The sequence below is a fragment of the Eleutherodactylus coqui genome, chromosome 13, assembly GCF_035609145.1.
Source record: "Eleutherodactylus coqui strain aEleCoq1 chromosome 13, aEleCoq1.hap1, whole genome shotgun sequence".
NCBI classification, from domain to species: domain Eukaryota; kingdom Metazoa; phylum Chordata; class Amphibia; order Anura; family Eleutherodactylidae; genus Eleutherodactylus; species Eleutherodactylus coqui.
The window spans coordinates 73,516,614-73,530,418 of record NC_089849.1 but is presented as its reverse complement, the minus strand read 5'-3'; the positions used below and the strand labels follow the sequence as shown (position 1 = coordinate 73,530,418).

The 13,805-nt window shown below is 42.7% G+C and overlaps 1 protein-coding gene across 1 annotated transcript in view; it reads left to right on the top strand.

Moving 5' to 3' along the window:
* Positions 1-13,558, top strand: part of TBC1D16 (TBC1 domain family member 16) — a 31,650-nt gene extending 18,092 nt beyond the window's left edge. Inside the window, exons 4-12 of the mRNA XM_066587340.1 lie at positions 430-618; positions 2,459-2,606; positions 3,548-3,712; positions 5,258-5,406; positions 5,534-5,668; positions 8,588-8,774; positions 10,273-10,452; positions 11,765-11,911; positions 12,755-13,558. Of these exons, the coding sequence (XP_066443437.1) occupies positions 430-618; positions 2,459-2,606; positions 3,548-3,712; positions 5,258-5,406; positions 5,534-5,668; positions 8,588-8,774; positions 10,273-10,452; positions 11,765-11,911; positions 12,755-13,000 (1,546 nt within the window). The 3' untranslated portion in view covers positions 13,001-13,558. The remainder of the gene's footprint in view (positions 1-429; positions 619-2,458; positions 2,607-3,547; positions 3,713-5,257; positions 5,407-5,533; positions 5,669-8,587; positions 8,775-10,272; positions 10,453-11,764; positions 11,912-12,754) is intronic.
* The last annotated feature ends 247 nt before the right edge of the window (positions 13,559-13,805 follow it).

Here is a 13,805-nt window from a genome sequence, read left to right as displayed (position 1 = left end):
CGGCGTTTCCTTATACTAGATTTCCCCAGATATGTTCTTAATAACCTTTTACTGTGAGGTCTTGTAATTCCACTAGAACAGAAAAATCAATGTATATATTACGATGCACTTCTCAGAAGGCGGCCGGCAGGCAGAGGCCTCCTATTACTGCTGAGTGGAGAGTCTGGCCGGCCTTTGTCGTGTTCACATGGGAATCAATGCGCTTTACCGGTACTCTTCATATAGAAGGGGTTTTTATAAAAAAAATATGAAATATATGGAAAAAGGTACTCTGAAACCAGTTCTGTTAATGCATTGCATATGTCTTCTGCTGAACTTTTACTATTAATCTGCTACTTTTTTAATGCAATATTAAAATGTATATCGCTGCTTTAAATATTTGATAAGCAGCTCACTAAAGTGATTAACCTCTCTGCATCTTCTGGCCAGACAAGAGGCTGACGGTAACATCGCCTGCTATGCATCTAGCCCGGATAACAGCTCCCAGTACTCAGACCTAAATGGGCGCGGAAGCCCCGCTAAGTGGGAGGAGCAGCAGAAGCTCTTGGCGCTCGAGCAGACATGTGGGGTGTTCCGAGTAGATTTGGGACAGATGCGCTCATTGCGACTCTTTTTCAGGTAAATGTAAATTGTTGTTTTTTTTTTAAATTGAAGTACAGACTTCAGCAACTTAATTCTACAGTTTGTAAAACTTTTTCTCTTTCCTGTATAAACTTAACTATCTTTTCCCCCTTCCCCCAACCATCCAGCCATTCACAGATGATCAGTATATACTCAATTAAAATGCCTCTGGATAATAATGTGTATCGTAAGGCCTGTGTACTACGTATAGCCAGTATGAAATGTCTACAATACCTAGGTCACTTGCTGTCGATGGCGGCCATGATGGCTTCTGGCAGGGGCTGCTGATAAGCTTCCTTCAGACACTGGCGGCCTGCAGATGGCCGGGTTGGATCCGGCTGCGAGAATTCTCGCAGCAGGACCTGACCCGAGCGCCTGCAGAGAGCAGCGCGGAACTAGAGCATGCCGCGGTTTGTTTTCTGCGCGGGATTTCGCGCAGACAAACCGCGGCCGTCTGCATAGTATTGCGTATTGTAATGCAATCCTATACAGGCGTGCACGGGCGGAAATTCTGCGGGGAATCCCGCTGTGGAATTTCCACCCGTCTGTAGGCGGCCATAGTCTATTTTACTGGCTTATCACAGTGGCAGAGGGGTCTAGTACTTATAGAGAAAGCCATTCACAGAAACCGAACCCTAAAATATAACTTCTATTATTCTCCTATATTATTTTTTTTTTTTTTTTTTTTGGTCAAAAATGTGGGATTTTTGAGAAAATCTATAATGCCAGTTATAGGCCAGGCTCACATGAACGTGTTTGCATTACGTATTACATGCGCAATATACTGATTTGTGTATAAAAGTGTTCTTTTAGACCTATGTGCCTATATGGTTACAGACAACAAGCAAACCCCTTGAGTGCTCCGCTCCTATCTTTCTGCCCCTCTTTTACTCACAACTATAGGCAATGAATAATGTCATTAAAGGCAATGTCTCATCAGTAGTGTTGCTTGTCTTGATCGACCAGCCGATTTTTTTTTTTTTTTTTTTTTTTTTTTTTTAATTAAAGCCAATTTTTGCACGATCCAGTCATCCCAACCTGATTTTTAGCAAAAATTGACAGAAAATAGTTTTACAACTAGAGGTAGGTCTGTGTTTTGTCAATGAATGTGGCTCAGATGCTAGTACTATTGCCTTTTAGTGCTGGGGTCCTAGGTTCAAATTTGATCAAGAATCATATCTGCATGGACTTTGAAAAACCTCCATCCCAATGTTGCCCTTGGTCAGATTTTAACCTACGTCTCCTGCACTGCTAAGCAGGAGTGTCAACAACCGAGCCACCACACTCGTCTGATCTGCTCCAGGGAAGGAGAAGAACAACAAGAATAAAACGCAGAACATGAAAACTTTATCCAGATGTTGCCCTTGGTCAGATTTGAACCCACAGCTCTAGCGCTACAAAGCGGCAATGTTAAAAACTGAACCACCTCACTTGTTTGGGCAACCTCTGGATGGAGCTTTTCAAAGTCCATGCAGATGTTACCCTTGGTGTGATTTGTACCCAGGCCACCAGCATAGAAGTCAGTCTGTCTGTTTTCATAAATCATGATGACAAATATACAATCTGCTACACAGATTTGTGTTAGTCCACAAAATAATGAATACACATATGGAACATGGCCTCCGGGGCATCCACCTAGTATAAACCACCAGGTCCCAAAGGAACATGTGCATGAATTCCTATTTACCTCATACAATGGTCTAAATCATGGGAAAACCTAAAATGAAATACAAGGTCTCTATCGATAATATCCCAATATATGATACACAATGTATTGTAAACTACAAGCTATGAAAGATACACATCGGTTTTCCTTTCTCCCTCTTATGTATTCTAGTGATGAAGCTTGTACCAGCGGACAGTTGGTGATAGCCAGCAGGGAAAGTCAGTACAAAGTTTTCCATTTTCATCATGGTGGTCTGGGCAAGTTATCAGAAGTTTTCCAGCAGTGGAAATATTGCCGTGAGGCTCAACTCAAGGAGAAGGTGAGAGGGAAGGAAATTAGAGAATAACATAAAACTGGACAAGTCAACTGCTGATGGGAAATGAAGTCCCAAAGAGGCAAAAAACTGTAAATCTGTGCCATATGGTTCTGCATTATTCATTGAAGGGCTCCTCTTGTCTGGATTACCCCAATTTATAGTACTTCGTCCATTGAAAAATTGGGGTTTTGGTTTCGATGACTGAACATTTGTATGTATTGACATTAGTTGATACAGAATGGTTCCCAAATATAGTATTGGCTCTACATGAGGGTCAAGAGGTGACACCGTTTTTATCTCCTATCAGGAATTTTCTAGTATAGGCTCAGTGAGGTTTCCCAGCAGAACATTGCCCGGCGCATCACACCGCCTCCGTTGGCTTCCCTCTTCCCATAGGGGTTAATGGGGTTTTCCAAACTTTTGCTACTGATGACCTATCCTCAGGATAGGTCATCAATACTCAAATGGTGGGGTCCACTGCTCGGGATGCGCGCCAAACCTCTGGCGTGCTGTCTGCGCACTGGGGTCGGAGCCAGTAGTGTACTAGAAAGTTTCACTCCCATTGAAATCTGTAGGAGTGAAGCCTTCGGTTACTCCTCCAGCTTTAAGCCATCACTCCCTCTGGGTCCTGCCAGGCTCAAACATGTAGTGGCATCTCCCCCACCACCACGGGAGGTGTTTATAGTCAGGGGGCCTGCAGAATCGGTGATACCGGAGAGGAACTTATAGGCTGCCGTCAGTTATCTTTGAGGAGTAACGGTTACTGTAGACGTCTTTGAGTAAAGGCTGAGTGATGCGGAGTATTAGTCAGATGGTCTGCAGGGGTCTTTTGCCTCGACATGATTTGTTGATTCTGTGTACCATCATTGAAATCCCACTTTCTATCATTCCCTCTTTGCATTTTAAGCTTGAGTTTTCTGGATAATTTTCTTCTTCCTCATCAGGTAACGGAGGAGAAGACATGTCTACATTTCTCAATTCAAAGGCCAAGTGTCATCTCCTCCGAGTCTCATCCTGAAGAGGGTATTTACCAAAGACTGAATGTCACTAGGTGGCTGCAACATCTCAATGAAGCCGGGCAGGTGGAAGAAGAATATAAACTCCGGAAGGTAGGGAGAGTTAGAAACAAAGATTTGGGGTATTCCAAGAGCATGTGATATTAACACCTCTTGTTTTTGTAGCACTACTTGTAAAAGGAGGCTTAAAGGGGTCCTCTACCCAGTGGGGAAATTACAGGAGTTGCACGAAATGTTATAAAATGGAAAAAAAAAAGACTCCCCTTTTAAACCCTCCGCTGCCCCAGTGTTGATGGTTTGGTGGTCGCCATCGGTCTTTGTATATTCCCGTGGAGCAATGATGTATATTACATCCATGTGACTATTACAGCCAATCGCTGGCCTCAGTTGACACATTGCTTACTTGCTGTTATCACGGCTGAGGCCAATGATTGGCTGCAGCTATCACGTGTATGTACCCCATATGGTCACTCCAAAAAAGTGAACGGGAGCCATCCGGGATCCCCGGAGTGTTGGTGATGGAGCAGCAGGGGATTTAGCAGGTGAGTACTCATATTTACAATGGAAACCTTTTTCCATGCTTACTTAGTTTCCCCGTGTCCATTGCATGTGAAGGGATACAGTCGTGTCCCAGTTCTCTGTATTGTCTTGGCTTATAATTATATGCTTTGTCAAAGCAGAACAAACCTGTTTTTAACTTGCAGAACAGTCAGAAGCAGCAAAGTGTCTCCTGTCTCCAACATATAATTATAGTTTCCAGTAGGTGGCAGTATCACTATGAGCTGCTGCCTCCTGCTGGTATTGAAGCCACACAGGAGGCCTAAATGTATTAGGAGAGATGTGTTACAACTAAAGGTGCATTTACATACATAGATGACTGCTCAAAATTCATCAGAAGTTGGCAGTTGTGAGCAATCATTTTGCACAGGTACTAATGGGCTAAATCAGCCCTTTAGTATTTCACTGCATGTATCTAGAGAACAGCGGGTGGTCTGTTCTCTAAATCGCTATTGTTCTCCAGCTGGACAGTGGCTGTTCACATTCCTTAACAGCTGTTACTCTGCGTGCGGTCCGTCTTATCTTATCATTTTGAGGGATGAGGATTTCATGTGGACCTGAACTCAGCGATGGACGAAAAGTGCACGATGGGCGCATATTTACAAACAACGATTATCGCTCAAAAAATGGCTTTTGAGTGAATTTTGAGCGATAATCGTTGTGTGTAAAAGGGCCTATAGACTGCCTAAAACTAGAGCAGGCAGAAGGTGGCACAATGGCATGCGTTGTGTGATATATTGCATCATCTTGCTATACACTAATCTATTCCTGATGCCACCTTTTTGGTTGGTTTACTTAAAACAAGTATTTTGTACCAGAATTGTGGTGCTTTTGAAGACTGCACTGAGGCTTCTTTTCTAGACTCTCTTCAAAACTGTTTTAATGGGGTGCAAAAAGTGTCTAAAATGCATAATAAATGTGATGTGCGGCAGGTACGCTTGCTCTTCAGCGCAGCTTGAATCAGGATTCTGGGACATTTATGTCAACTTTTTAAACGTCTATATCGCAGTTGCTTCCCAAGATCTTATCTGCCAATACTGTCCAGGTGGAATATTTACACCTCATCTTTTTATGTTCTAGGCCATTTTCTTCGGTGGCATTGACCCATCCCTTAGAGGGGAAGTGTGGCCATTTCTTTTTGGATATTACAGCTGGGAATGTACTTCGGAGGAACGTGAAGCTCTGCGGGTTCAGAGAAAAGAGGAGTATGCTCAGATCCAGAATAAAAGGTAGGAATGGAAAACCTTAAATGTGTAAGAATAAACCAAATGCCATAAAAATCACTTTTTTAAATGGTACATTTTTATTGGCGCTGTGAGTATTTTCTACTACACTAACGTCTCCCTCCATCCTCAGACTCTCCATGAGCCCCGGGGCCCAGAAAGCCTTCTGGAGGAATGTACAGTTCACCGTGGACAAGGATGTAGTGAGAACGGATCGTAGTAACCAGTTTTTTCGGGGCGAGGATAATCCCAATGTGGAGGCCATGAGGTGATGGAGCGTTTGTTTTGTGTAAAGACTATTTAACCCCTTCATCATTAGATTGTAAATATGTGCTTTACGGCGCGGTCGTTCTGCATCCCTTTTTTTCTTTCTATTAGCAAATGATTTGGCACAGCTGAAAATGTCCCTGTGGTTTGTGTCAGTCTGTTGGTAAAGTACAGGCGGCTTATAACTGAACCGCCCCAAGTGCCTGCTTACCGGTCCCACACTCTCAGTAGCGCGATAGACACTCCTCTCCCCAATGTCATCTTTCAGCTGTTTCTAGCGCTGGAGCGCCATCTATTGGCTGCCACAGTGTACTACATATATAAGCTCCCTCTAATGGTTAGCTAGAGGAACTACCTTCAATTTAGAAGCCCTGCCTTTGACACATTGACGTAACTTTAGGGGATGCAGTTGCACTCGGGCCCAGGAGCCTTAGGGGCCCATAAGACCTCTCCTCTCCATATAGGGAGCCCAGTACTATGAATAAAGCATTATAGTTGGGGGCCCTGTTACACGTTATGCATTGGGGCCCGGGAACTTCAAGTTACACCTCTGCTTTAACATCATGCGGTTCAATGATGTAGTTAATGCCTATAAAACCTTTCTGAGCACCAACTGATACCAGAGTGTTAGGTCCCATCTTAACTGACACTATACCCGTGATTGTATATTTGTGAGCCTGACTTTGGCCTGTGACTCCATTTCTGAGCCTTCACCTATGTCCCTGATGTATGTCTGCCGGCTTAGAGTCTGAGCCCATTACCCTAACCTTGGCTTCATCCTCACTGTTCTCTTGGATCTTACTGTGGAGCGTCCTCTTGTCAACAAGCCATATAATGGGGGTCGGATTTGCAGGACCCCTCCACCGCCTTGCAGTGTTCCTGTTGAAGGTTGAGGTGCCTACTAGACTCTGCGCCTTGACACGGCTGGCCCTAAACTGGCAAAAAAGAATCCAATACGAACAGATCTGCGCCGCTGCTTTTACCAGCCAGTAGTATGGCGTCCTGTCGCTTGGTGCCCCCATGATAACTCTAGTATAACGGAATAAGCAAGTTCAGGGGATGATCTTGTGGTGCACTTTAAGACTCCACTTAGTCTTGCCTCTTTTCTAGACACTTTTCAAAAATCTTTAGTGAGGCGCAAAGTGTCTAAAACACAAAGTCTGATGCAATTTGTACCAGAATTCTGGTGCCTTTATGTCCGGTAAGTCTCTCCAGTGTGTATAGATGGACAGCTAAAGTTTTTTTCCTTTTGGTATTATTTCTTTGCTAATCTAAAGAAAGACGTAAGAAAGATAAGAAAACTAACCCATTAAAGGGGTTATCTGACTAAAAAAAAAAATTGTTTTCAACTAGCCACCCTTCTTCTCCGGGAAAATAGTGCAGCCGATCACGCAATAATGCCGGTCTCTGCCTGCAGTAGTCATGTGACTTCCACTGTCAATCAGCGACGCCACCCGTTTTCCTGGCATCAGCGCTCTTAATATGGGCCCGGATGTTCCTGTGATTGGCTGCAGCGGTCACGTGACTTCCACTGTCCTGGGTTCCTGCTGCCTGTGGTTTTTGCACCATGAATTTGATTGCAGAGTCCCTTTTAATAAAGGAAATAAGAGGCAGCTGGAGAAGGGGCCTAGCTTATGTATTGGCTTTTCAGAATCCGATATTAAACTTGTTTAGTGCTTGGGTGGGGTAGAGGCCCAGCCAGGTCCACCATCCCCCCTCCTTCCCTTCTCCCCTAGAAAGTCCAAAGTAATTCTAGATTTTTCAGGAGACGGAAATGGGATAGCAATGTGTTTCACTGGTCTATGGAGTACCTCCTAACTTCTGCTTTCCCCCTCCATTGCAGCTCTCCTGGGGTGAGAAGCAGAATTAAAAGGCGGTACTCCGTAGACCAGTGAAACGCATTGCTGTGGAGATTGGAATAAACCCTTCTGATTCTACTGCTGTCTCCTGAGAGATCTCCGATTACTTGTGGCTTTCCAGGAGGGGGTGGATCTGGCTGGGTTCCTACCCCCAGACTAAGGGTGGTTTCACATCTGCGTCGGAACCTCCAGCCAGAGGATGTGTTGCCGATCCGGCTGCAATGAAAAAGTGCTGCGCACAGAGCAGGAAAGCGGAACCCCCAGCGCAGATGTGAAACCACCCTAAGTTTATTTAATATCGATTTGTGAACACAAATACATAATCTAGGCACGTTCCAAGTGCTATTATTATTTTTTGCCTCCGTTACTACTTTTGCTATACATGCCAAAAGCATCTGGTAATCTTGGGATGTGCCTGGCGCCCTCCAATTCTGCATGTTCCTTTGAATGGAGATTGTGCCCTCTGATGTATTGATGGGCTATCCTGGCTAGTGCTGGCACTTGATCGGGTGTCACCATAACACCAGGTTACATTGTCTACACTTTTTGCTTCACCTTTATATATCGTCATCTGAGGGCTGTCACTTCTTCGTAATATTACCTCCGCCATGTGAATGGGTTGGGCAAGAACCACACCAGCTATTTAGCGGAAAACGTAACTTTATCACTCGCTACGTTGAGAAACCTCTGGAGTAGAGGGACCCGTGCCAAGGCTGCGGACCGCGACCCTGCAAGAGTCCTACTTGCAGTGATTGCGACAGATTATGTATCTTGTCCGATCTGCGCTTCCATGGGCCACCCATTACATCGTGGAGTCCCCTAGTAGTCAGAGCTGTGCCCCACAACTGTTGACTGCTGGCTTTCGGCCATGTATGGTGCTGTGCTAATGACTAATTCCTTGTTAAAGGTTTAGTTTGGATTTTGTATCTTCATTATCTTACTGTAAAGCCATTCTAGTAATTCTGCACTGTCCGGCTTCAATCAGATCTACAATGCTGGACAGAGCTGACATTACTTCTCTCTTGTTGTGACTAATGGCTACAATGCTGGTTGTTCCCTAGGAGGATCCTTCTGAACTACGCCGTGTATTGCCCTGGAGTGGGTTACTCACAAGGAATGTCCGACCTTGTCGCCCCGCTGCTGTCAGAAGTGCTTGACGAGTCGGACACATTCTGGTGCTTTGTTGGCCTTATGCAGAATACTATTTTTATCAGCTCGCCCTGTGATGAGGACATGGAAAAGCAATTAGTAAGCGCTTCCTGGTTTATCAGACTACAACGTTACATAGAGCTCCAAACCTTGCATTGATTCTATTTTGTTGATCAATTTTAAATGGATTTATTAACCCCTTAAGTGGGGCAGCCATTTTTTTTTCTCGTTTTCTCATTTTATAAAAAAATAAATAAAAATCCTAACTTATTTATCCATCAACATAGATGTCTTAGGGCTTGTTTTTTGCAGGACAAGTTGTACCTTTCAATGGTACTACTGAAAAACTTTTTATTGAACTTTTCTTTTTTGGAGATGGTGACCAAAAAAGGAATTCTGGCATCTTGTGTATTTTCATTTTCTGATAATCTCCATAATATGAGATAAATGAGTTATTTTAACCTGCATGTTATGGACGTGGCGCTATTAAATCTTTTTTTTTTTTTTTTTATTATTAATATGGAAAAGGGAAGGTTTCAGCTTTTAATATCCTTTTATTTAAAAAAAACCCCACTTTTTACTTATTTTTATTTATTTTTTGGTCCCCCAACTGAACAGGACCTCGCGATCTCATCACATGGTGGCCTTTCACTTGCTGATCGGAGCATTGAAATACTGCTGTCAGAATTCACAGTGGCATTTAAAGGGTTAACAGCTGCATTCTATGTGAACTCCAATTGCATGTGTTGCAGCCGGCTGTCAACTGTCAAAAGACAGCCGCCAATGCCTGTGAATGGAGCAGGCTGTACTTCCGAGCACGTGCCATATTAACCCTGTGTGCCTGGGATGTAAATATGCATTCTGGTGCATGGAGGAGTTGATGGATGATTAAATGAAAAGTTTTTTTTAGTAGATGTAACAAACTCATTCTTTTGTGAATAATTCTAATGCAAGTGCTGGGTACACGGTCAAGATGAATGTAGGCATTGATCTGGGAGAATTGGGGGTGCCATGGTCTCTATTTGCAGAATCGGAACAGATGCTTTTTCTATTGAGGTCAATGAAAAGTTGCTTGTGTTCGCGCACGGTTTATTATAAGTACCTTTATTCGAGGGGATTATCGCCAGAATTATTACTGGACACATCAAATTCAGGCAATAGTCGTCCAAGTGCACGCGGCTGCCGATAGGACACTGAGCGACAAATCACTCAATTGTTGTCGTTGCTTGTTTTTAGCTGCCTTACAAACCAAGCAAACTGTCATGCAGCTTTGCCTCCATTCACAGAATGTCTGTCATCCCTATGTAAAGGCACAGGAGAAATAGTCGCTGGGATGGCTGTTTGGTGCTTCTGCCGCCCGATAGTTGTCCTGTGTGTAGGGACCTTCTTAGGGAATCGTGCACGCAGCACTTGGCTCTGTCTGTAACTCCAGAGGGGAAAGCAATGTAGAAGAGTCAAGTAAAACTTGCGCAGTGGTTTAGTCTGAGATGCGCATGACCCAAAACTGGGATGTCTTTAATCAAGACTGTATTTTAACCTTTTTTTATTTTTCTAAAACTTATTGTAAACTAAGCAACATATGTACCTTGTATATCAGATGTATCTCCGGGAACTACTTCGGCTCGTGCATCTGCGTTTCTACAAACACCTGATCTCCCTGGGAGAGGATGGCCTCCAAATGCTGTTTTGCCACCGGTGGATCCTGTTGTGTTTCAAAAGAGAATTTTCGGACTCTGAAGCCCTGAGGATGTGGGAAGCGTGTTGGGCTCATTACCAGGTACTATTCGGAATCACAGTGCCTATAAGAGTATCAAACAACATTGAGACACTTCATTTAATTCAGTTCTTTTTGCAATTATTTAGAAGAAAACGGACCTCAACAAAATGATCTCTAATTACTACAGTCATTAAGCAAATTGAATGCATAGCTATTCACCCTTGTTAATTGCTACACGTTCCAGGAACTATACCACTTTTATGCTTGGGTTGAGTCTGGCATTGCAGCTTGGCTCAACTCAAGTTGTTCCTAATAGTTCGTGTCATATTATTATGATTGTGACACTGAGAACCTGTTCTAGGCACAGTAGAGCCCTGCCCCCCAGCTGTGCAGAGCACTCCAACACAGCTTCATTGACACAGATTTTGACATCTGCATAAAAGCCGTACTCAATCCCTATCTCTTGCTATTCAAAAGGGTTTCCGCAACTCCAATCACATGAAGGGGAAAATATCTGCACACACATGTCAGCGCTGCTATCTGCAAGAATAATGAGCACATTTTTGTTATGGAATCTGCATGGAAAAGCCATAGATTAGTCCATTGAATGATATTCGGGTGAATCTTGGCAAAAATCCAAGGCCAACACTTGCAGATCTATGCAAACGTGTGAACTGAGCCTTAAAGGGACCTTCCAATTTCAGGACAAAATTCTATTCCAGGAGAGGGTATAGTACCTGCAGTTATTCTTCTCTGCTGTCCTTCCAATCTGCCATTTTCAGCCAAGGTGGATGCAGCAATTTTCTGACTACCTAATGCACATAGTGCACTGCTTTCTGATTGGCCAGTAGCTGATCACATGAGCAACTCTGGTCAATCAGAGAGCAGGTATAGTGCATTGGTAGTCTAATGCCCTGTGGGAATTAGGTAGTCTGAAGATAGCCGTGGTCATCTTGGTTGGCCAAAAAGGGAAACCAGGAACCAGTGGATTGGGGGGCTAGCAGAGAAAAACTGTAGGCAATATCTGGGTATGGCTGGGAAGAACTGCAGCTTTTTGTCCTGAAACTTGAGGATCGCTTTAATGTTATTGTGATTCCCAGTCATTTAGAGAAATGCCTTTAGGAGGACAATAATGGTGATCATAATTGGAATCGCCAATATAACCGTAAGATGAATGATTTTTATTTTTTTAAATGTTGGCGCTACGGTAAATATTCTTCTTCTGTTGGTCATGCACCGTACGTAGGGAAGTTTCCTGGATTGTGAACTTTCACGCTTGCCCTGAATTACAGGTGTTATAATTCATTATGTGTAGTAGGATGATTTAGAACCTAAAATAATTTTGTGACTCATAGTATTTCTCCTTTTTTAGACAGATTATTTCCACCTTTTTCTGTGTGTTGCGATCATTGTTCTTTACGGCGAAGATGTCATTGAGCAGCAACTGCCAGCCGACCAGATGCTGCTACATTTCAGTAACTTGGCTATGCATATGAGTGGAGAGCTAGTTCTAAAGAAGGTGAGGAAAACCTGTCCATTGCATACTTTACCAAGACTTGATGGGTTAATATTGCAGTCAGGAAACTTACAAAGCCCCCTACCCCCAGATCTGTCATGAGTTTCCAACTATTAGGTCATGCCAATTCTTAGCTCAAATAATGCCTTGGAATACTATATATTGCAATCTGGAGAGACAAAACAAATTAAATTAAGTTTTATTATTTATTTATTTATTTTTTAATTGTTCGTTTACTCTGGGGGAAAAAAAGTATATTTGCTACCGCATCGGTTGTAACGATCCATAGATTAACCCTTTCCAATCCACTGTCTGACCTCTGAAGACATTATGATTTAAGGCTGTACAGCTCTGATGTTGGAAGACGTCCGTCAGGATTCTCTTACTGTATATTGCCAGCCTCTCTGCTGTCGGAGCCTATCCAATGTGTCACCTCATGCAGTACTGGCTTTAGCCAGCAGATAGCGCTTTTGTATAATGGCAGAAAAAGAGTAATCCCCCTAGGAAAACCAGGATACAAATTGGACTGGAAAGGGTTAAAGCCTGATATAGCTATGTTTACAGGCAAAAAAAACCCTCCAACTCATTCCAGAAAAAAAACAAGCCGTCATAGGTCAACAGAAAAATAGTTTTTCTGGGAATGACTGACGTGAAGGGGAAAAAAAACCGATCTGTGTAGCAAAAAGTGAGCTGAGGACAATATTTCAATAAAGTACAGACTTATTCTATGTAAATCTAGGCATTATTTTATGTAACCTATTATACCTCTTTGAACTTATGTTCCATTACTAGGCAAAAATGACACTAGATTCCTTTTTAATACTTTTTTCCTTATTTTATACACAGGCAAGAAGTTTACTTTATCAGTTTCGCCTTTTGCCTAAAATTCCTTGCAGCCTCCATGACCTGTGTAAGTTGTGTGGCCCTGGTATGTGGGACAGCGGCTACGTACCAACCATAGAATGCACCGGTCAGCACCCAGATTCCGAAAGTTGTTTGTATGGAGGGACTGTAAAAGAATCTATTCCAACTTCACCCAAAGAAAGCAAGAAAAAACACAAATCGCTTGATGTTTTCACCTTTAGGAAATAGAGAAGTCGCCTACAAACTAGAACACTTGAAGATCTTCAATGCGGTTTTGCTCAAGTGCAATTGAAGGACTCTACATGCATCCATACTACGCAGGAGGCCGATGGGCCAGAATGTACTGCATAGTTGGAATGGTTTTGTTTAGGAATGGTTTTGTTTTCTATATGCCTGGTAAGGATCCTTTTCAATTGGCTCTATAGACTTCAAGTCTAGTTATCAAGCCTTTGCCAGCGAAGCACAATCCTCTTCTCTCCCCTAAACTCATCATACAACATAAAAATGTAATAAACCTGTTAGTGGGATTTTAACCAATCGGTGTTTTGTAATTTAATTTTTTTTTTATTTTCAATGACTTATCTATTTTTTGTTTCTTTTTTGTTATTTTCTATTATTGCACAAACACAAAGCTGATCAGGTGACCTATGACTACCAATACTTTAATTAGACAAGTATTTTCCACTGCACTGCGTTAATGGGAGATCTATTATTTACTTGAAGTCAGTTCTTTTATGTAAACTGTACTGTTAATAGCGGTGTAAATAAATCACGTTTTCACAGCTATTTCGTGCTTTCAGAATCTCTGTTGGGTGTACAAAGATTAATAATGTTTTTTTAAGAAGGGGAAGTCAATTGTTTTTCTTTCTAATCCACCATAACCACAAGCATAATACCAATGAAGTGTGTACATAGACACCAATGGAAAACAGAAGAAACGCCACCAATAGTGCTGCTAAGTGAACTGTAACCAGGAATCCTATCCAAAGGGCTTTATTAAATCAGACAGCGCATACAGTACAATGTTTCACCC